The 24416-nt window shown below is 39.8% G+C and overlaps 1 protein-coding gene across 1 annotated transcript in view; it reads left to right on the forward strand.

Annotated features, from left to right (window-relative positions):
* Window positions 1-24416, forward strand: part of LAMA1 (laminin subunit alpha 1) — a 92248-nt gene that overhangs the window by 62410 nt on the left and 5422 nt on the right. The window contains exons 41-59 of the mRNA XM_081205509.1: window positions 832-925; window positions 2523-2639; window positions 4027-4209; window positions 4566-4720; window positions 5827-5970; window positions 7506-7639; window positions 7945-8095; window positions 8517-8641; window positions 10335-10485; window positions 10982-11126; window positions 19148-19289; window positions 19870-19984; window positions 20185-20355; window positions 20568-20719; window positions 21252-21437; window positions 22165-22327; window positions 22681-22793; window positions 23449-23638; window positions 24018-24176. Of these exons, the coding sequence (XP_081061635.1) occupies window positions 832-925; window positions 2523-2639; window positions 4027-4209; window positions 4566-4720; window positions 5827-5970; window positions 7506-7639; window positions 7945-8095; window positions 8517-8641; window positions 10335-10485; window positions 10982-11126; window positions 19148-19289; window positions 19870-19984; window positions 20185-20355; window positions 20568-20719; window positions 21252-21437; window positions 22165-22327; window positions 22681-22793; window positions 23449-23638; window positions 24018-24176 (2790 nt within the window). The remainder of the gene's footprint in view (window positions 1-831; window positions 926-2522; window positions 2640-4026; window positions 4210-4565; window positions 4721-5826; window positions 5971-7505; window positions 7640-7944; window positions 8096-8516; window positions 8642-10334; window positions 10486-10981; window positions 11127-19147; window positions 19290-19869; window positions 19985-20184; window positions 20356-20567; window positions 20720-21251; window positions 21438-22164; window positions 22328-22680; window positions 22794-23448; window positions 23639-24017; window positions 24177-24416) is intronic.

Genomic DNA, 24416 nt, shown 5'->3' on the forward strand with positions numbered 1-24416 from the left:
CGATCAGCCTTCTTTATGGTCTAGCTCTCACTTCTATACATCACTACTGGGAAAACCATAGCTTTAACTATGTACCATATTGCTAGCCCTCAAATAAAAAATATGATTTTTCCGACATGCCTAAGATAAAACCAAAGGCAAATTTGAGCTTGGATGTAATTGTTTGATTTGTTAGTTCATGGTCACAACCCATTCTCATAAAAGAGAATGTGAATGACTTTGGATTGGTAACAGTAATTGGCGTTCTTGATCAATTATTTTTTTCACATTATGAAATTACTTAAAAGATTAAAAAAATAACAATAATCTGAGTTAGAGTGTAGTCCTGTGCAAACTGGGAATAAGCAGCACTGAACATAGTGTGACTTCTTCACAAGTAAATATCCATAGGATTGTGCTGTGTATTCAGAAGCAAGCTCTGCTAAGTTCAATTGGATTTACTTCCAACGGCATAGGATTTCAGCCTAACTGTGAAATCTAGGATGCCTAGGAAGTTAGTACTGCATTTAAATACTGGATATGTTCACAATGCTCCATTTCTACACATTTTGTTCCACTATCCAGTATAGTAATATTTTTTTGTTGATGCTACTGTTGTTGTTACATCACTTTCTAAGAAATAAATGCTTTGCAGAACTAATCTTAGGACTGAGGAACATAAACCAGAATAATATGTAAACATAAGAATGTAATCCTTTAAATTCTGGCCATACATTGGCAAATAATACTTTTTTTTCAAAAATTGTATTGTAGGGCTTTTCATATATATAAATAATACTTTTCATAGATTTGTTCATATATAACAATGTTTCCTTACTTGATTATTTTAAGCCAAAAGAAACTTTTAATTCTACTGGGAAAAACATTCTCCAGCTTGGCTCCAAGTTTTTGACTGAAGCAAAAAGTTTGCACAAGAAGTATGAAGGTAAGTATAAAATATGGATAGCTTATGAAATGTTGACTACTTATACTGATAGTCGTTATTAAAACAAGTGAAGTAAGTCCAATTACACCCTCTCCCTTTAAAAGGAGAGAATTGTTTTTTAACTTTCCAGCAGCAATTATCAGACGTTGACAAAATGCTGACCCTTTGCATTACTCTCTTTCCCAGGTGATGTGTATGTATGTATACAGACTTTTATAGATATATTATTTATATCCCACATCACCTCCAGCTATGGAAGCCATCCTACTGGAAGTCAGTGTGGGGTTTTTCTTCATTTGCTCTCCCAGTGACACATGGACCTGGCTGCAAGCCTACCATCAATTTTTGTCCCTTTCATGCAGGCCTTTTTGCGTTGAAAAAAGCTCTTTGTTTTGGGCAGTGGGCCGGTGAGGAGGGCTTTATAACTGATGTAAGGGCCTAGCAATCAGCTGGCTGCTGGTGGAGAAGGGAATGGCTTCAAAATTGTCAGAATCATCCATCTGCAAAGTTGGCAGATGGTTGGTTGCTCACCTCATTTTGAAAGTTTGCACATCTGTTTGCAAAAGGGGTGAGTGTGGATCCACAGCGTGTTTGTCATTCAAGCACTGTACATGTGTACACAGTCTTAAGAGGAACCAGAAAATTATTTATTCACAGTTGGGTGGGGAAATGTTGTCACCTAAGATGAACAAGTCTTGCGGGAAATTGGTTCCTGAGAAGGATGCTGAATGCAAAACTCTCTGCTTACAGATACCTGTGTGGGAAAAGTCCTGCAATTTATGCACATTTAGCTTGTGCACATTCAGCTTTACACACTTGGCAAAAAATTATTTTTAAAAAAGGTGGGGGGGGGAGGGGGCAGTGTCTAGGAAAAAAGACTTCGGTAACCACACCCACCATTGATCCCAATGTGTTCTGACCATACATGATTTTGGCTTTAGATGGGATCTCTAGTAAATGCTGCATAAGTTTTGGGCTTACTGTATTATGATTTATGTCTTAATTGAGAGCAAAGCAACCATTAATTTAATCAGAATTAGATCACCATAACTGTGTGTTGGATTTGGATATTGAAGAGATCTGCACTCAGCCATGAATATTACAAAGTGACCTTGGACCAGCAACCATCCTACCTCACAGGTTCTGAACATCAAATGGGATGGGCATAATTATGTACCTGAGCTCCTTTCAGGAATGGTAGAATAAAACTGATACATACTGTATATTAGCATGGAGTATAAACATTTAAGAAACATGTTATGAGCCTGAATCACTTCCACATTTCCCCTCTGGCAGCATACTTGGCAACAGGGAAGAATTTTGACAGGATGTTTGCTGTGTGTGTCCTCTTGCAGCATGCGGTTTGGCTCACTTGTGCTATATAAAGCCTTTTCTTTTCCTGACATACTTTTACAGTACATCTGCTCTCATTACCATACTGTGGTCTCTACTACGGGGTCTGATTTGGGATGAATGTTGAGGGAGATGGACAGGAAGACTATTAGACAACTGGTCTTGCCTTGCACCTATGCATTGAGTTTGATAACCTTGGAAGCAGCCAACTATGTCAGGATTACAAGTGTTTATTCCTCCATAGGGCTTACGTCTGGATTAAATGAGATGAACATAAAAGTGGAGAAACTTAAAGAGAAAGCTAGTGGATTTGCTAAGCAGTTTAATGGCTCACTGTTGCAACTGACTGCATTGCCAAATGGTAAGTGAAATCCATCTTGACTTCCTTTTCATTATACAAGGCAAGTATATTTAACTTGAGCAGCACCGCTGGTCATCACTAATTGGAAAGTTCAGCAATACCTTTACGTTTTGAGAATGCTGAAAACAGAGGAAGCGACAATGGCATGTAAGAAGAAAAGGTCTTCATTGTGTATCACTTTCTTGGATATGTACCATATAGGATAGACATTTTCTTTTTCCTGGAAGGGTTCCTATGACTTTGCCACATGCAGAGGAAGAAAATTTCAACAGGCAGCCTTTACTCTTCGTTGCTCCATATCCAGGCCAGGCAATGGCTAAGGTATTGACATCCTGCCCGGTATTCATCTGTAAAGACACAGGAGCTCTGAAACAAAATGAAACAAAAAAATAAAATAAAATCAAAACCTTTGCAACCTTTAAGCTGTAATGAAGATTTTAATTGAATTCATTGAAAGCATGCTGGTGAAACAGTAATGAAAAGAAGAGCCTTAAGAGACTTAGGAAAAGCCTTAAAAACTTTAGAACTTCACATAAGTAAAAAAAAAAAAAAAAGAAAGAGAAGGAAAAGAATAGCTCTATTGTGTTGTTCTAAATAATATTTATTAATAATACAAACAACCTAATAGAACTTTATGATAGCATTTCTGTTATATTTTTAAACAAGCAAGGGACTTTACCTAGTTTAAGATAATAATAGCTTGGAACGTAGAGTATTTTTTAATGGAAAAGAACAGACTTTTGACATCTACTGCTTGTCGAGTCCATTTGCAGTAGACAGTGTCTGAATTTTTTTCTGCTAGAAGATGCTGAGTCTGTTTTTGATGGCCTAATTAACTTAATACTGTTCAGTGAGCCAACGTCTCTCTTAAGATTAAAAACCAACCCATTTTACCATTCAGGACATTAAGGTGCATTGAAATGTAACATCTGTTGACTAAACGAAACCTACATTTAAATGTTAATGCAGTGGAGGTAATTGACTTGATGACTACTTAAATCATAATCATTCCTTGATGTTAATAAATTAAAATATTTACCTTCTGCTGTGTGTACCTGTGTGTTTGCATCCATAGGAAACTAGCAGCTTTGTTGGGGATGTGGGTGCAGTTTAAGTTGGGGAAACTGCATGGGGAAAGTATTAATCTCTCAACTCTCCATGGCTGCATGGCTCTTTATTGTAAAGAGACAAAGAAGTCTGTTAAGGGATCTTGTTTGCTTATCTCTCGCATCATAGAATCATAGAGTTGGAAGGGACCATGAGGGTCATCTAGTCCAACCCCCTACATACCCAGTTTGGCCTCAAAACTGGTAGCTAAGACCCAGAGCCTGAGTTTTCTGCCCCAAATGCAAGTAGGTAATCTACTTATGTTGATCATATGTTTCAGATACCAGTGAAAATATTCTCGCTGTAAGAGAGCTGGCTGTGTCTGCTAATACAACTGCTCTTAATGGTTTAAGGCACACTGGGGTTTTCAGTGAGAAGTTCCTGAACACTTCATTCACATTGTCTAAGGTTAATGAGACATTGCGGAAAACCAATGAACTTATAATCGACTCATCAAAAGCTGGTAGGTTTGCTGCTTCATTGCTCCCTAGAAATGTCCCTGCATGTGAGAGGGGAGTTAATTTTTAAACCTAAGTATTCCTTATCTTTATTTACATTAAAGCTAGTTTATACTACTTCTCTTAAAAGTGTGCAGATGAGATTTGCTAAATACTTTTCCCATTACAAGTATGCATTTCAGAACTGCAATCCTAAATTAACAGGCCATAATTATAAGAAATGCTTTAAACTGGCCATTACATATGCATTTTGTACCGGTGTGTATTTTTTTACTTGAACGCAACAAAACCTTCAGTTTTCTTCTAAATTCAAGCAATAGCACCCTGTTTCAAAAACCTCAACTTCTATTTTTTTTGGCAGCAGCGTCAGCTGAAAGAAAAGTGAATGAAGTTGAAATCCAGGCCGGCCTCCTGTTTGGTAGGCTGAAGCCTCTGAAAGTGCTGGAAGAGAACCTCAGCAGAAACATCTCGGAAATTAAGGAGCTCATCAGTCAAGCCCGTAAACAGGCCGCCTCTGTAAGCAGCTTATTCCCTTCTACATGGTCTAGGAGGGGGAAATGCTACTAAGCTTCAATGCCCTAATCAATACTGTACGTGTGTGTGTTGCAATATGAAGACACAGGCCACAATTCAGGGTCTCATGGAATATCCAGTAGCACTTTTGATTTCTTTCTTTCAACAACATTACGCCTATGTATGAACTCCCTGCAGTTTAAAAGGTGATTTATTATGCAGTGCGTCAAATTACTGGTTAGGAAAAAAGAATTCGAAAAGCTTTACAGGGCATGAGGAGTTCTGTAGCTTGTACCCATAGTAGTTCTTATTAGTAATGTTGAGCTCTTTGTTTTCTTAATCCATCAGAGTTTCTAGAGAAATTTCCTTTATGTGAAGTTACATTAACATTTGTCAACTTGTTGCTCCTTGTGCTGTAGTTCATAGATAGCCAGTTGACATACTAGCTGGCAGAAGGGTCCCCTGCAACAATTTTACCTATTTCCTTACTAAGCTGTTGTAAAACATTTGACCCTACAGTGGCAAAACAGAACTTTAGCAAATTTCTTAGATCACAGTGAACAGGTGTCCCATTTATGTTTAGAATTCCTGGATCAGAACGTAACAAAAATGCTTCTTTGTCAGTTTCTCTCTCTCTCTCTCTCTCTCTCTCTCTCTCTCTCTCTCTCTCTCTCTCTCTTACTCTTTTTTGCTTTTCTATATATAAAGGCCCTGCCCAGTGGCGTAGCGTGGGGGGTGCAGGGGGGGCCGGCCGCACCGGGCGCAACATCTGGGGGTTAGGGTTAGGGGGCGCAAATCCACGGGTTAGGGGGCGCAAATTACTTGCCTTGCCCCGGGTGCTGACAACCCACGCTACGCCACTGGCCCTGCCACTCCATAAAGCCCCAAAGTTGCATCATTAAAATTAAAATTAATTAATATCATTTATAATTTAATAACAACACCATTATTGATGGTGGTGATGATTATTAATACTATAAATACGACACAATCCTAGAAACTAATTGGCTGAAGCAAGCCTAAACAATTTTAAATTTGACAGACCATTTCTGAAGACATGTACAATGTATATACCAACCTTGCCTTTTATTTCCCCCCTCTCTTTTCAGATTAAAGTCGCTGTGTCTGCAGAAAGAGACTGCATTCGTGCTTATCAGCCCCAGATACTGTCTACAAACTATAACACATTAACATTAAATGTTAAAACAACTGAACCTGATAACCTCCTGTTTTACCTGGGTAGCAGTGGTAAAGTAAGCAGAAGGATTTAGAACATTTTATATGGCAACTTAAGTCTTCATTTTATATGCTGGAAACTCTTTACCAAAGACCAAGTGTTCTTGTCATTTACTGGAAAGCCTTTTAGCTGTCCCTTTATACTAGATGGCTATTGGGTGTGATAGGTCACTCTATACATTCAGTGGTAAAATGGGGATTCTAATCCACATTAGAACCATAGAACTGTAGAGTTGGAAAGGACCCTGAAGGTTTTCTAGTCCAATCCCCTGTAATGCAGGACAGATGACCATCCAACCTCTGTTGAAAACCCTCCAAGAAAGGAGACTGTGATATTGTATCTATGTAAGCTCTTGAATACTCCAAATAGCAGTGGTAAGGAAAGGGTTCTTAAATTTGTATCATATGATATATGAAATACATGAAAAGATACTGTTCCTGACATTAATAGCATTCATGATTGCTTACAGCTAATTTGGATTGTTTTGTATAGTGGTTAGCATTTATACAATAACAGTTGGTTCTTCAACTACTTTCTGGGAGCACCAGCTGTATCTTCAATTAAACAATCCTTCGGATAATTAAGCTTGGATAATTTTGTATTGTTGGCACACCTTACAAATGCACTGTTAGTTTTATTTTCCTTGAATGCTTCATTTGCACATAGCAAGTTTAATGGTCCCCAAAATTCTGAATAGAGGTTTTTGTGGGGGGTTTTTTTAGTGTTTAAGTTGCACTTAACACTGTGTGTGTGTCTTGAGTTATTAAACCATTGGCTTCTCGAAACTCAGTGTGATCTGCATGTGTTCAGATTGCCAATTTTATTTTCAGTATTCTTGTACAAGTGATTAATATGCAAGTGAAGTGGTGACTACTTATTGCAGTGTTTGGCCAATTTTAGCCATTCCATCCCATTAAAGCCCCTCTTTTTTGAGCAGAGTCATGTTGCTTTGTTTGAAATGGCCCAATCCACAATGTGAGGTCAAAAGACACAAATAGTTTCCTCAGAGAATCATTCCCATATGGGCCAATGTTGTAAAGTGTTAGGTAAAGGTAAAGGGACCCCTGACATTAGGTCCAGTCGTGGCTGACTCTGGGGTTGCGGCGCTCATCTCACTTTATTGGCTGAGGGAGCCAGCGTACAGCTTCCAGGTCATGTGGCCAGCATGACTAAGTCGCTTCTGGTGAACCAGAACAGCGCACGGAAACGCCGTTTACCTTCCCGCCAGAGCGGTATCTATTTATCTACTTGCACTTTGACGTGCTTTTGAACTGCTAGGTTGGCAGGAGCAGGGACCCAGCAATGGGAGCTCACCCCGTAGCGGGGATTTGAACCGCCAATCTTCTGATCGGCAAGCCCTAGGCTCTGTGGTTTAACCCACAGCGCCACCCACGTCCCTTTGTAAAGTGTTACTGTGCTACTTATTTAACATGTGAAGTGAGTCTCATTTGGATTTGATCAATGCTTTCAAATACTGTCTTTTAGTAGCTGACATTCACCAACGTTAGCCATATGGGCATTCTCTCAGTGTTTTGGCAACCTTGTTTTTAGGCTGATTTCATGGCAGTGGAGATGCGACGTGGGAAGGTGGCCTTTTTGTGGGATATGGGCTCTGGATCAACAAGGCTGGAATACCCTGACTTTTCCATTAACAACAACAAATGGCACAGAATACATGCTACAAGGTAAGATGTAACTGGTGTGCAGCACATGTAATTAATGAACCCTAGGGGAATATCAGATTTGCACAGTCACCAATAAACCTGAAATAATTACTGTCTAAAGGAGAATTATTATTATTTTATTGGAAAGTACAACTCATCCAAATAATTGGGGTTGATGAGAGCATCTGCTGTCAACCATGTATAATGCAACCATTTTTAATTTCAGAAAAATTTGCAGTTCTTTCTTTAGTGATAAGTATATAACACAGATTGGCAGTTAAGCATGCATAACTGTTTTTAATCCCCTTATTATTTGTGATAATTAGGTTTGGAAGAACTGGCACTCTGAGTGTAGAGGAGGCAAACGCTTCTCAGAAGCCCTTTATGAGAACTGCCACCTCATCTGGGACAGCTACAGTACTGGATGTAAACCAATCAACACTCATGTTTATTGGTGGACTTGGAGGACAAATAAAGGTGAAAAAATTAATAGCCGTGCTGTAATACTTCATTATTGTTCATTTTATTGACTTCCAAGTCGCTTTCCACTCACTGTTCTTCGATGAATGAACAATAATTGCCACACATTCAGAGATAACAGGATATATGTTTAGCAGCATTTCTTCCAAATCATGCAGCTTCTCAGCTGGCAGATCCTGAATGTAGAATTGTGCCCCTAGTTGACTATGGATATCATTTTTGTATTTTTCTTCTTATTTTAAGCCGCCCGCTCACTTATAATTATGAATAACTGAATCAGTAATGCTCTTATTTGCCTGGTACAATTTATCCTGATTATCAAGTTACAACTTTAGGCCACGGATTGCTGTTTATCTGGATAAATGTCAAATTCCCTTTTTTATTATCATTCATGGTGAATGTGTTTCTTCTGTAACAGAAATCACCTGCCATTAAGGTTACTCATTTTAAGGGATGCATGGGGGAAGCATCCTTGAATGGCAAATCTGTTGGACTTTGGAACTATGTGGAGAGGGAAGGCAAGTGCAATGGATGCTTTGGAAGGTGAGAACTTGAAGCAGTTTATAGAAATCTGTAATTAAAACAGGAGTTGTCTTGCATGTTTGCATAAATGCAGCTCCTCCACAGGAGTGATGGTTGGTTGAGCTGGGCATTCCTGCTTTGCTCCTCATTTGTATAAAGGCTCATGATCTTTTGTGTGGCTGGGTCCAGGTTCCAAACCACACCACCATGACTGTGGAAACTCCTTGGGGCTTTTATTTGGTGCAGTCGCCTGCCATCGTTTCCTGTGAGCATATTGAAGCTCCTTCTAACCATTTTACAGAATCCACATGAAAAGAAGGGAGTACACGTGCTTCATCACAGCCAAACTATGGATGGCTATTGGGTTCCTGGTTTAGGACTTTGCTTTTCCCCTCCCAAATGCAGATTGATTTTTTTCACCCACTTCCTGGCTTGTGGTAACTATAATTTGCCATGATATGCAAACTGAGCAATCCTTGGTTCCTGCTAAAAACAATACCTCAAAAAACTAAACAGTGTGTTCTGATTCTTGTTGGGCAGAATGCTGTGGTTACCGCTGATCGGTTTTTTTGCCTGAGTTTGAAAGTCACAGGAAACTGGTGTAAATGAGAGATAGCATGGTGCAGTGGTTAGAACCAGGAAGACTTAGGTTCAAATCCCCAAACATGAAGCAAACTTTCAGCCAGTCACTATCTTTCCACTTAACCTACCTCACAGTGATCTTATGATTACATGACAAGGGGATGATAATTTATTACAACTGCTACTCTTAGAAAGTAGACAAGGGAACACGTGCAAGCAGAGCACATTCCCCATGATTAAACTCTGATTTGGATGTTTTCCCATGCATGTATATTTGTTCTCTGTGAAAATGTGCTTTAAAATAGCATCAGATATTACATTCATTTAGTTCTCAAGTATTCATGTTTTAACAACTGTATATGACAAAAAAATATATATTTTATTTTGCAGATTCCTGGTAGGTATCATTTGTAACCAGCAGAGGGGGATGCAGGACTATTTTAGAAATGTTATAATATCATCAGAGCAATCCTTATAATTATGGCTTGATTTCTTGAGCCATTTTCCCTGAAAGTGTTTATCCAGTAAATCAGTGACAGCAGTTTGGAAGATTGGAACATACATATTCTGTTTTTGCACTTGATGGTTTTACCATAATAATTATGTCAGAATATGCCCGCAATTTGCAATTTGGCTTATCAGGCTGGTTAACGTGGTAGGCAAATTGTGTCAGTTAATTGAAGTTAAACAAGCAAATTTCCCCCTGTATTGGTCTGTAAGATCACTTAGATGACCCGGAGAAATTCAACTTGTGATATCACACCCTGCAGAATATAATAGGATGGTGACCCACAACACAAAAAACAGTACTATTAACACCATATGAAAACATAAAACAGGAATTCAAACACATCAAACATGGGCTGATCCCATAGATCAGGGAAAGCCAGGGCAAAATTATAAATCTGTAAAAGATGCCTGAAGCAACGGAAGCTTACTGCTTTATATGTGGTAGAGAGGAGAGCATTCCACAGTACAGAGGCAACAGCTGAAAATGCCCAGTTTTTGTAATGTGCATTGCTTAGAGGTGTTTTTTAAATAAATAAATGATTTATAAATGCTTTTAAATAAAAATGATTAGCTCAAGGTTCTGGAGGCTGGAACCATTGAAATGTTTTGTTTGTTTCTGTAGCCCACAGGATGAAGACACTTCATTTCACTTTGATGGGAGTGGATATTCAGTGGTGGAGAAGTCACTTCGCTCCACTGTGACCCAAATCATAGTATTTTTCAGCACCTTCTCGCCAAATGGGCTCTTAGTGTACCTGACTTCTAATGGCACAGTAAGAAAACTCACCTGGTGTTTAAAAGCTCTATTTAGACCAGTAGTTTCCAAAGATTCTGTGGAAATGACTAGTGATTGTATATACTTTTCAACAAAAAGTGACACTGACTATTTATATAGTACTATGATTTTCTGCTGAATGTTGAAAAACATTGTTTAAAGGCATATAGAATCTTTATTTTCCCCTGACATGCATACATAAGATCTTGGGCAGTATCCAACTAACTTGTTCTTGCACAATGGAACTGTCACCCTCCTCCCTCTGCACAAACCCCTAAATCTTTTCTGGGTTTCTTCCAACCCTCTAGAGCAGATTTGGGCAGGGCACATGGAACATGCTTGGAGATGAAGGGGGAAGTTCCATTGAGCAGGATCAGGTTGGTTGGATACTACCATTGGTGTTTAATATTGTATGTTGCCTTGAGCTTATTGAGAGGAGAGGGGGTTACCAAAGAGATTTTATTTATTTTCTGACTTTTGTTTCATCCTTGCAGAGGGATTTCTTGTCTCTGGAGCTTGTGGATGGCAAAGTTAAGCTAACTGTTGATCTTGGTTCAGGTCCTCTTACCCTTAAAACAGAAAGCCGCTACAATAATGGGACATGGTATAAAATTTCATTCACCCGAAACAAAAAAGAAGGTAAAATGTTACATATGGGCTGAAAAAAGCAGATGCTTACTCTTTCTGTAATTATTAGCAGATAGCCAAATGGAGGGAAATCCAAGCAAAGTAAACTATTCCTGTCTCCATGATTTTGATGAAATAATGGTCTCAGGTGATTTAACTTGCATTGTTTTAATAAAGGCCACAGCTTCATGCAAATGTCCAGGCATGTTTTTAGCTAAATCCAAATAGACTTCACCATAACTTCTTTCTTATGTTTTTTGTATCCAACTTCTAAGAGAAGTTACTTGATCTATTGGAACTGTGTATCAGCAACAGTGACAAAAGCTGTATTCTGTGAATTAATTTTCAATATAGTGCAGATGCTTAAACATTTCTTGGCTTTTGAGAATTGTTTTATGAGGACAATGCACTTTGTTGTACATTAGGGTGAATAACGTAAATCAATAAAGGGGCTCGTGCTGGGACAGGAAACGTTCCAAGTGACAGTCAAGAAGCATATGTGTGTGTGTGTGAACAAGATGATGACCCCTAGTTGGGTGGAGCATCCATTCTGCATGCAGGAGGACCCAGGTTTAATCCCCAGCACCCCCAGGTTGGGTGGGGATTAGTGGCACCGACTGCTGTGGATTGAGCCCTTTTAGGGGGCACCAATATTTTTTTGGGGTGGGGCTGCCCCCATGTCCAAAAAGCGCAGCGGCAAAGCATGGAACCGAGCACAATGCAGCTCCAGTGGCCAGCTCCTCCTCCTCCTGCCACAAGAAGTAGCCTCCCACTGGTGGTGGCACCAGGGGGAGAGAGCTCTCTCTCTCCCACTTGCCATTAAAGCTGCATGGCCACCACATTCAGCTCCTTCCCTGGCTCCTCCCAATGTCCTGGATGTCATGCATGAGATGTTGGCCACCACTAATCATCTTCCTAAGCTGGGGCCTCTGGCTGGGTTAGACTCCCGGAGAGCCACTCCCAACTAGAGGATAATATTTGACTAGAGGAACCAAATTATAACGGGTCTTCCAGTGTTCTTATGAGAGCATTGTTCTTATGAGAGCAGTGTTCTTATGAGAGTTCCCCAAGATGGCGCCGAGGTAAGACGCTCTTATCGGAGCTCAAAGAATTTCTTAACTAAATGCCTTTGTTGCCGGTTCTCCTCCTTCTTTTGGATTTTATTTCCTTTCGCTACTTCGCTGGGCTTTTGAACATCTTATCTTATCCTCCTCGGTGCCGGGACTTAGTGAAGTTAATGAAGTTTTAACGAAGGCTCTCAGACATTCCCTCCCGGGCATTAAGGCACTCCCTCCCAGTTTCTCGTTGACTCCTCGTGACAAACTTATCCCAAGGATCTTTAAGGACCTCTAATGGGCTTTTAACCCTAAAAACTATAAATTTATAAAACCACAAATTTCTCCCACCACCTCTAATTTCGTGGACCCCCAAACATCTCAGCTGTTTTAACAAACTGAGAAGAAGTGGGGGGGATACTTCAAAGGAGTGCTCTAATTGGACCCAGTCTTAAACTCCTCGCAGCAGCCCAGCCAGGACTGAATGAGAACTGAATGAGATTGCGACCTGAGAACTTTAACACTCTATCACTCCGTTTAGAAGTCTGATCTCATTGATTTAAGAAGAATCTAGCAATGAGAAGAGCCAAAAGACTCAGATGTTCTGATACAGAAACTGACGCAGAGCTCTCCGGTTTTAAACAGAGTAATCTAGATAATTACCTGCTACCTCAAAAACAGCACATATCTCCTCCCAAAACCTTCCTCAACTCTTTACATGGAAAGACAGTTGAAGAGATATCCCTAGGAATAAATGAGGACAAGGCTACTACTCCCATAATCGAGGCACAAGTGCTAATTGATAGAAAGGTGGAGCTGCTGGAGGAATGCTGCCTAATGACTGCTCAAACAGTTCAAAAAATCTTTGAACAATTACAAAACATCTCCAAGAAGCTGGATAACCCAGATGAAAGGAGGCAACTTACTCCCTTTTTGCCATCCTTAATAAGCCCTGGAGACAAACAGAACAAATACAAATTTATACCTCTAAACCAACCAAAAACCAGAGGAAGCCCCCCTCACTCAGTCAACCTGATACTGAGGCCATGCGAGATTGTTCTCCACATTTTTCCATATAGAGGGCCCCTACCTTACTGGGAGTCATCCTTCTGGGCCAGACACCATCTAAATCTGCTCCTAGGCCTTGAGGGTGGAAGCATCGACCTAAAAGCAGTCAAGAGGCTCACTAACGATGGACATTCCAAAAAAGTACTACTAAAATTTGGTAGTCATAGAATTCCAACCAAAATCCTAAGGGTAAAGGCTTATTTAGCCCAGAAAGGAATTATTCCGCGTCGACACTTTGAAGATATATCACTCAGACCATTGATTGCATCTAAAAGACAGAACAAGATGAATAAGGCCATTCTACCAGAAGCCGACATCTGCCCTACTCCCGTGGAAGAACCCAGTAGATGGGAGAAACCGCAGCCAGCTACCCGGGAAATCACACAAGAAAAATCCAAGCTCTCAAACCAAGCGACTGTAGCATCAAATAACAGCCTCGCCCTTGATACAATAGACTGGACAGTCCCAGAAGAAGTAGATCTGCTGAGTAACTTTACCAAGCTACCAGACAAAGAACAAATAAACATACTCAGTAAATTGACGAAACTACAGGCCAGATTGACCGAAATTCACCAACAAGGGCAACAAAATGCAGTAGAAACAATACACAATCAAACTTTACACTTACCAGCCCTCTCCCCTAAATGCATAGTCAAAAAGAAAGCCACCAATGGAACTTTCAAATGCATAGATGCAGACCTTCAAATCCAGCCTCCTTTAGAATATGAAATGGCAAGGAAAAACTCCAGCAATGAGACTACAAATTCCTGGCTGAGATATCAAATACTAGCTCTAAACGAAATAGGTACCCCTTATTTAAGTACTACAAAGGACTCTAACATTGCCGAACAAAAGATGACCTCCAACAGACCTGATTCACTGAGCCCAACATCAAATGAGGCCAAAGAAATGGAACTAGAGACTGAAAACAGTCCTACTGTCCACAACAGTCTACCAACCACAGAAATTTCTCAGGAACAAGGAATAGTTAAGGAAGAAAACCAAGAAAGGGAGGAAATCTTAAATTCCCGCACTTTAAAAAAGAATCTAAAAGACCCACCATTATGTTCCCCGCCGAAAGCAGCGAGAAATGGCTGTATCTGTACAAGACAAAATCCCTCGCTGGACTCAATAACAGAACTAGAATGACTAAATACTGTCAACCAGCCATCAACTCAAAAACGGATCCTACGCTTGCTGTCCTGGAATATTGCAGGGTGGGGAAACAAAGACGGAGACCCAGACCTAATGAACTTCCTTAAAGATTTTGAATTAATACTTCTACAAGAAACATGGTCAACTAGAGATATTAAAATCAATGGATTCACCTCCTATACGAAACCCGCAGTGAAAACAAACACGAAGGGCCGGCCGAAAGCAGGGTTCTGTTGCATGATCAAAGACAACTTAGGGTTTGAAATCAAGCAGCTAGAAAAATGCTTACCACTTGCACAAGCTCTACTTTTAACCCAAAAAGACGATACTTTGCTACTTGTAAATGTCTATATCCCCCCAACCAAAAACAACAGCAGCAGTGAAAATTGGTCACAACTAACCTTTTATATAGAAAATTTGATCGATAAATACCCAAATGCCTCACTGATAATAGCAGGTGATTTTAATGCCAGAGTGGGAACCAACAATGAACAACTATGTAGCAAACTAAATTGGAATACTGATAATGATATCGCACATGCCCTGAAAATAGGACGATTCTCCAGAGATAGGGTTGTAAACAACGAAGGCTTACGCCTACTTGAATTATGTAACAACTTTAATTTGCAGATTGTGAACGGTTCAACAAAAGGCGATAGAAGCGGGGAGTTTACATACTTCTCCCCCCGAGGATGCAGTGTCATCGACTATATTCTTGTCCCTTATAATATTATAAATTCAATCATGGACCTCAAAATTGGAACGCGTACCGAAAGCGACCATCAGCCATTATTGCTGTCTATTAACTTAAAGGACGAAACCAAAATAACCAAGTACAATATCATAGAACCTTCTCAATACAAACAAATGACCCAATTAAAATGGTCCCAGGAAATGAATGCAGCAGTGGGGCAAAAACTTACAGCCAACCTGAGAAAACAAGTATTATCCAACTTAAAGACCACTAATCCCTACAGTGATATTCCAAAAATTTATAATGAAATCTTCCAAATGTTTGTAGAGCTTAGTACTCCACCTAAAGTTTGGGTACTTAAACATAGCGCTAGCCCTTGGTTTGATGATGAATGTTTCCAGCTAAAAAGAAAGCTGCGCCAAACATTTAAAAATAATCGCGCTAAACTAGAGCCCTCTTATCTTGATGAAAAAAGACAATACCATTACATTCTGGCCGAAAAGAAACAGAAATATGCAACCCAAAAATGGCTACAATTACTCGACTCAATTCAGAGTAAAAACAACAAAGCGTTCTGGAACCTGGTGTACGGAGGATTGAAAGCCGAAAACCAACTAACTCTACCACCAATTGCAGAATCCAAATGGTCCCAATACTTCACATCTGTATTTAACAATCTACACAGTGAACTCAAAGGAAATGAGACCACTAAAAATAAAATCAATAAACTCCAGGAGTGGCCAAGGGTAGAAGAAGAGGAAATTAGAGAGATAGTTAAAAATTTCAAATCGGGGAAATCTCCTGGGCCAGATGGTCTACCAATAGAATTATTCAAGACCTATATAGATTGGTGGGCAGAACCCTTAGCTCAATTGTTTACTCTCATAGATAAATATGGGATCATACCTGAGATATGGTTAAGATCAATAATTATCCCAATCTTTAAAAACGGTGACCCAAAAGAACCAAGGAATTACAGACCGATAAGCCTATTATCAGTGATAGGGAAAATCTACGCCAAGCACCTTTTATCTAAACTTCTTACCTGGATGAAAAATCTAAATTTACCAGGGAAAGAACAAATAGGTTTCTCCAAAGGTTGCTCTACATTAGACCACTGCCTTATACTTATGCATTTGGTTGAAAAATATAGATCCCAAAGGCAATCTAAGATATATGCTGCTTTTGTAGACTTTCGTGGTGCATTCGACTCAATTGACCGCCCAAAGCTGTGGAGGAAACTCGCAGAACTAAAAATTGATCAACGCTTATTGATTCTAATACAAAATCTATACTCTTCCAATACCTGTCAAGTCAAACTTAACACCAAAGGTCACCTTTCATCAGACATCCCAAACTCGAAAGGGGTAAAACAAGGGTGTATTCTCGCTCCCTTTCTATTTAATTTATTTTTATCAGACTTGCCAGATCACCTCCAAAAAATAGAATCACATGCCCCTAAACTTAATCAGAAACCAGTTCCTCTCTTATTATACGCAGACGATGCTGTCCTACTATCATTAACGAGCTTGGGTCTGAAACGTCTTATATCTTCTCTGATCCTTTACTGCGAATGTAACAAACTCTCTATAAATTATGAGAAGACAAAAATTTTGGTCTTCTCGAATGGTTGGAAATTAGAGAAATGGAAAATAAGAGGGCAAGAAATCCAACAAGTGAAAATCTATAGGTATCTGGGAATCTTATTCCAGAGCAATTTAGGGTGGGCAAATCATCGCACAAATGCCATAAAACAGGCAAAGTGTACCTCATCAGCAGTTGCCCGTTTTTATTATCAGAAAGGTAATCAATTTATTCCTGCGGCCAATCAGATATTTCAAACAAAAGTGCAATCCCAGATATTCTATGGAATCCCGCTATGGGTCCAAGCATATAACAGTGATTTAAAAAAGATTCACTCCAGCTTTCTGAGACGTATTCTTGGACTCCCAGCTGTGATCAAATATGAAACAATGTGTGCAGAAATAGGCATACACACAATGGAATATTGGGCATGGTCCACCTCAATAAAGTACTGGTTACGCTGCCATTTTCGCTGCCCTCCATCAAGTCTGCTCGCTGATTTGCTCAAAGACTCCTATAAATCAAGATGGTATCAGTACCTCGAAAAAAAGATTGAATCTTTAGGCATCGAGCTGGAGCCCCTGTACAATTCTAATGAGCAATACATTTTCATAATATCCTAACTAGACTAAAGGATGTCGAGAGACAAAATATTATGGCAGCTGTAAACAAAATTTGCTCCCCCATATTCTATGATTTAAATATCCTAGACAGCAGAGCCAATTACGTCACTAAATTAATAATCCCAGCCCAACGTAGGGCTTTTATGCTGGCCCGTTTGAATGTTTTTCCCTCAGCATTTGTCAGGGGAAGGTATCAAAACATTCCTAGAAACAAGAGATTCTGCAGATGTTCTATGAATGTCCCGGACACTGTAGAGCATATTCTCTTTCATTGCCCATTGTACAGTATCCCACGTCAACGCGTGCTGTCCCCTCTTTTGGGTGGTCTGGAACCCCAGCAAGGTGAATGTGTGGGATTCTGCCTATCCGACGTCGACCAAAGGGTAACGGCGGGGGTAGCCGAGTTTTTGGCAGCAGTCCTCCAAGGAGCAGGTTAACAACGAAAACCACTGATTTTATATGTATATATATATATATGTATGTAGCCAACTGCTGCCTTTTATATATATTTCAAAGCTTTTATATGTTATTTCCTCTTTTATGGTTTTATTTGCACAATGCCTAATAAAGGTTTGATAAGTAGTATGAGAGCATTGGCTGCTAGCATGCGATGACATGTTGTAACATTCCCAGATTACTTCAGGAAGTAGGATGCTGGTCTAGATGGAGGTTCGGTCTCATGCTATAGGATTCTACTTTTTATGCTGTTTTGTTATTCTGTTCACATTGATCTGATTTATCAGTGAAGGTCACTTTCTGAAGGTCACTTTTCTTCTTTTTTATTACTCCTTGGTGGGAGATTGTTTTGACTGGTTGGTTCTGTTCTCGCTGATGTCAGCGCCTGACAGTTGACAATTCATATATAAGCTCAAGTACTTACACATTCAAAAGATCTGTTTAGGTTTGTTTACTTTAATTGAATTCTCCATGGGCCTTTGATCTTTTGGATTAATGCTAAAATGTCCTTACATCAGTTTAACCATGCGACAAATCAGGTTGTAAATTCCAGACAGTGAGATTATTCAGCATGGAATCTATATAGTTGTTTTCTGTGGAGGTCTCTACTCAACTACGTAACAGTGGAGGCAAGGCAAGGATTTAAACTGAGATTAGCCCTTTAAGATTCACAACCGTATAACCAAGTATTGGAACTTGGTTAGTGGAAGGAAGAAATCATACAGTGTCTGAAGTACTTTACCCAGTCACTATCCAACTGGAGTGACTGGAAACCATTGCTCACAAAGAGCTTGACTTGTGAAACATGGAAATAAATAAGGAATGTCATCCAGGGTCAAGTGAATGGACATCTGCTTGTGCAAGAGCGCTTCCCCATCCTCTTAACTCCCTTTCAGCTCCCATCTCCTGCCCCTGCTTCCCTCATCTGCTTTGGAGCGTTCTTCAGTCCTCCAGAATAATTTGGGGTTGGGAATTATGGAGAAAGCAGGATCCATTCTGTCAGCTGTGTTCATTCTGCAGGCAGACATACATTGTTGGATTTCACCCCAAGGAGGTTTTGGTTCATGAACCTATGAGAAATTTACTGCATATGTGTTTGTTGAATCAGGAAGACTGGAAAAACTTGGAAATTGACAGTGCTATTACCTGTTATGGAAATAGTGTCCAAAATAGCATATAAGCCATATGTTTCATATTTTTCCTTAATGAGGAAGGGGCCTTCATAGAAGAATTAGATTAGCTCAGTAAAATATCTAGACTCATATTAGTAAAGCAGTTTGTCAAAATGATATCCTGTTACTATTATGTTTTGCTGTAATGTTTGAGTCGTAACAAATGTAGCATAGCAAAATCTCAGATATTTCTGTTTGCTAATCTCTGATTTCATTACCCTTTCAGGGATTTTGGCAGTCATGGATGCTTATAACCTGAGTTCTAAAGAAACCAAGCAAGGAATATCCCCTGGTACAGCATCTGACCTGAATCGTTCTGATAAGGATCCTATTTACATTGGCGGGTTACCGCGGTCAAGGGCAGTAAGGTAGGCTTAAATAAAAAGAGTTACACACTTAGATCTTCCTATATTTGAACTTTCAAATATAGTATTTAAATGCAGCGTCCCAGGTTCCTTTGAACTCCTAATTTGCTTTGAACTTCAGGCTTCATAACACTCCTTACTTGTTTTTATATCGTGTTTTATTTTGTGTTTTTTGCTTTTGTTTGTCTTCATAAACTAACTAAGCAAGCAAACTAAGAAAACAAACATGAGTGCATCACCATCTATATAAATACACTCATCCCCCCCTTCTTTTCTGCCTAGCATATTGCAAACTGAATACCAATACCAAACTGAAAATTGCCCTGACATTGCTTAAGAATTTTCTGAGAATCTGGGAAGAGATGCAGGGAGAGAGGGAAGAAAAAGTTTCTTGCTGTGTCAGGTTTAATTTATGGACAGAATTCAAAACGATTGTGAATGTATCCAGTAACCGTTTCCCTCTACTAGTTTTCATTGTGTGCTTGCTTATTCTGTAATTTGGATTTACGCAGCCATTCCTTTTGAGCTAAATATCGTAGACCAATGTTTCTCTCCCCACTCCAATAATATTTTCTCTTTTTAGGAAAGGGCTTAACAGCAGAAAATATGTGGGATGTATTAAGAACTTGGAAATATCCCGTTCCACTTTTGATTTGCTTAAAAACTCATACGGTGTGAGGAAAGGCTGCATTCTGGAGGTAGGACACATATGCAGTTCTTGGTAAATTTAAACTGATTGCTACTTGTTGCTGGAAAAACCAATCAACAGTGTCTGCTGATACTATAATGGATGCTATAATGTTGATAAATTGTCAGATAATCAACTCCTGCATTGTTATGTCTCTGACAGATAGAAGATCTAATTCACTCATTTTATTTCTCTTCTTTTGCAAAATAGCCCATACACAGTGCTAGTATCTTGAGCAATGGCTATATTGAGTTGCTGCCCAAACCCCTGTCAGCAGAATCAGAACTTATGGCCACTTTTGCAACAAAGAATGCCAGCGGCATCATCCTCGTTGGGCTAAGTAAAGGTGCAGAAAAGCGAAGGCGCAGGCAAGCCCAGCTGGTAAGCACCTGACCATCTTTTCAGCTCTTGTGGTCTCAAGTGTCTTCTTAGTCATTCCCTAGTGGTGTCATCCAAAGTCAAGCAGGGATGCTCACACTGTTGAGCACAACTCAGATTGGAATGGGGTGAGCAGAATCGGGATTGGGCAGCACAGTTTACAAGGAGTATGCAAGAGAGTAATAGCTGAACTTGATCTTCTCCATCTTTCTCAGCCCTTTTTCTCCATCATGTTGGTCAATGGCCATTTGGCAGTGCATGTCAATGCCGGGGACAGAGCAAGTACAAGAAAGGTCCTCGTTGAGCCTGCTAATGGAACTTACAGCGATGGACGAGAACATTCGGTCATCCTGACTCGGAATAAGAGGTAGAAGCTGAATCACTTGTTTAATTAAGTCCTGTTGTCAAGTTTACCATGTTCCCTAAAGAACTGGCTTAGTTTAGTTTAGTTTATTTCAGTAGAATAACCACAGTTGTGTTTTTCTGCTGTTAATGGAGAAGTTGTGATTTATATGGTAATTGCATACACTACAGAGCCTCTGATTAAGTTGTGCATGGATGCTCCCTTGAAGTTGCTAGACATTTTGGCCACCAGGGAGAATCATGCCAAGTACTGATACAAGAAGTACACACACAATTAGCTATTTTATTTATTAGATGGAGAAACATATAAATCCAGTGTTTTATGCGACACCTACAACTGAATTACTGCTAGAAATTAATTGGAATGCTACTGAACACGCCTGGTCTGCCACACAATCAGGGCTGCAAGATCATTTGGAGAACCACCATTATTTCTGGTTCATTTACTGTTGATTCTTCACTATTATTGTTCTTAAATCAGACATTTTTTTAATTGGATAATAGTTCACTTTGTGGTGTTTTCTTCTTCTTTCCAGGATTATAACTGTCCAGGTGGATGAAAGTAGCCCTGCAGAAATTAGGCTTGGCCCATTGGCAGAAACTAGGCCAATGAATATATCCAACTTCTTCATTGGTGGGATTCCTGCAGGAGAAGGCATTTTAGGACTAAAGATGGCAGGCTCTTTCTATGGCTGTATAACCAACTTGATATTTAATATGGAGTAAGTTTATTATTTAATTAAAATATTCATGTACAGCCTTTATTGTCAGAGCCAAAGCTCCCTCAAGGTGGCTTCTATGAAAGTGATAATGTACACAACACAATTATAAATTAACGCTAAGAAACCAGAAATAATAAAACACACAAGAAGCCCCAAAGTTAACATGGGCAAATCCATAGCTATAGTTCTTTGACAATGATATCAAATTGATTAGATTGCTGTCCTTCTTTCCATTGCTTTAGCCTTAAACCTTAAATTCTTCCTAAGGCCTTTTTTTTTGCCCAGATGATGATACAACAGATTATGTTGCCCCTCTGTAGCTGCTTGCAAGTATTCTCTGGGTACAACGGTTGCTTGCTGGTGGAGATGTGCGTCACTTGGCATTCACGTCACAGGAAAACATGCAGGTGTCAAGTTTTGCCTCGCTTTGTTTAAAGTTGCAACGAAGTCCAGAATCACAGCTGACTGTTATGGAGGATGGGTCCTGGGTGGAACAGAGAACAGGCCAAACCTGTAGATGTTACACCCAAAACACATAATTGTGGAGACGCCTGACTAGTGTAAATAAACATGAGGGCTCTTTTGAATTTCACATAGGGAGTTTTTGTAAGCGCTGCTTGTAAAATGTCTCCAGCTTTCATAGTATGCACAGTGGACCTGTTAACAGTGGTCCTGTTTCTTGTGTGTTTCATTGAAATAAATAAATTATTCTTTCTTTAAAACCCAGACTTCTGGATTTCACCACTGCAGTGAGGTATGAAGGTGTTGATATGGACAGTTGCTTCCTTTGGGAGAGGCCTAGGCCTACCATCCAGCCAGAAGACATTGAGATCCTTCCTGAGATGCAGATGATGCCAATTTCCTACAGGCCTCTTGCAGAAATTAAGAAAGTATGTGGTCAAAATCTAATCAGCCTTTTCCTCCATGGCAAGACCTAGAGATATGAGAGGTGTTAAGACAGACAAAGCGGGGGGGGGGGGGGGAGAGAAGCAGGATGCCAGAATGACCTGCAAAAGGCTTGCCACTTCTGAATCCAGTTCCCCAGCCCTGATCTAAACCTACAGCTCTTGTTTGCAAAGATGAATGTTGTGTCATTTCTGCCTGGGTTCTGATAATGTTAGTTTTGTTTGAATTTTATACTTGTGATTTATATATTGTGAGGCATCAGCATTCAGGTGAAAAGCTAAGCAAAGCAATGCTTGGATGCAAGGGGTGGAATTTTAACTAATGTTTTCTTTAATAGAAACCTTGTGCAGAGGATGAAATACTGAAGTATGTTTCTGGCGCTCATCAGTTTGGCCTTGCAAGGAACAGTCACTTGATGCTTCTTTTCAATCAGTCCACTGTAAGAAAAAAGTAGGTATATTTTGCTATGATTAATTTTAATTTTAAAAAATTAAATGGAACTTTTAAACATGTGAAATGCTGCACAACATGTGAGATAGGCCATCATCCCGGTTTCACAGGGCGCTATTGAATAAAAGTTTAGAAAGGTTTAATTCCACTGATTTGTAGGAGAGTTAAGCAAGTATGTATCTCTCTTTGGGATAAGCTAAAGCAGTTAGTTTTAAAGGGTGTGGGTGTGTTAAAGTCTATGCACCAGAGACACTTGGAGGGCAGTCCTTCTCCACAGGAAAGCTCCTCCCTCAATGGAGACAGGCAGGATCCAGAATCTTCCATCTTCCTCAGTGGAAGATTGGTTGGTTCAACTGCAGCTCCTGAGAACATAGCCATTTATCTTCATGTTCACTAACTCTTGACTTGTTTCCACCTTCCTCTTCTTTACCTCACTTCCCTTCCTTACTGGTTCTCACACCACCTGCCTTCACCTTCCTTCCTTACCTGTGGAGCTCTAGCCACAAGCAGAGAATAGGTGTGATGACGTTTCATTTTCTTTATCATAGGCATACCATACTTGCACCGATCTCTTCCTCTGGAGAGCTTAGAAAAGTTTCCATTGGGGATTCCATTGGCTTCCAAGCTCTGATCAATTTCATGTTTCCTCCCCTAGGCTTTCTGTGCAATTGAACCTCAGGACTTTTGCTTCTAGTGGCCTAATATATTACATGACTCACCAAAAGCAGGTCGATTATGCAGCCCTTCAGCTACAAGGGGGAAAGCTTTATTTTTCATTTGATCTTGGAAAGGGTCGGGCAGTAGCCTTTCATGGAGCAATCGTCAATGATGGGAAATGGCATACGGTAGGTGGGCCAAATGCCTGCATCCAGCCTTGTCTTAGGTCTGGGCCTCCTGCCTTTCTCACATACTTTCTTATGTTGGAAAAATAATTCCCGATTAAGTATTCTCTTCTTGCACTATTTCAGAGCTTTTCATTATCTGCATGTTGGAATTTTAAAAATAAAAATAAATTCTCATTAAATGCATGGTAGCTTTTGCATTTCTTTACTAACACACTGTGTAGTAAATAAAGATTGCATTGATGTCTTGTATTGGAAGAAGCAGAAAACTTAAAATAGTCATGCTCGTCCCACACAATATATGGAACCCTATTCTTAATTGGATGTTTCCTAGTCTTAACTATTGGTGTCATCTTACAAAATATTGTATCTTATCTTATAGGTGAAGACAGAGTATACTAAAAGGAAAGGTGTTGTCATAGTTGATGGGCAGGAATCTGCAGCTGTAAATGTTCCGGGAGATGGAAATACATTGGATGTGGATGGGAAGCTGTACCTAGGGGGGCTACCCTCGGCTTATGCAGCCAAGAAAATGGGAAATGTAAGCTTTTTCTCTTTAATTGTCCTTTATGTCTATTGTCTGCCAGGCAAATCAGGCTGCATAACAGCATTCTGAAAGAAAACAACAATTTGCAGTGCATTGAAACACAAAATCCATGCGGGAATCGTTGCACACCACTGACTTGTCAATATCAGATGTTGATCTCAGCAGCATGGAAGTTTTGGTGCTTTTATACCATTGTTCATCCCTCTCGCCTCTTAGGTCTGAATGTGTTTAAAG

Source organism: Podarcis bocagei (assembly GCF_964188305.1).
Source record: "Podarcis bocagei genome assembly, chromosome: 8".
NCBI classification, from domain to species: domain Eukaryota; kingdom Metazoa; phylum Chordata; class Lepidosauria; order Squamata; family Lacertidae; genus Podarcis; species Podarcis bocagei.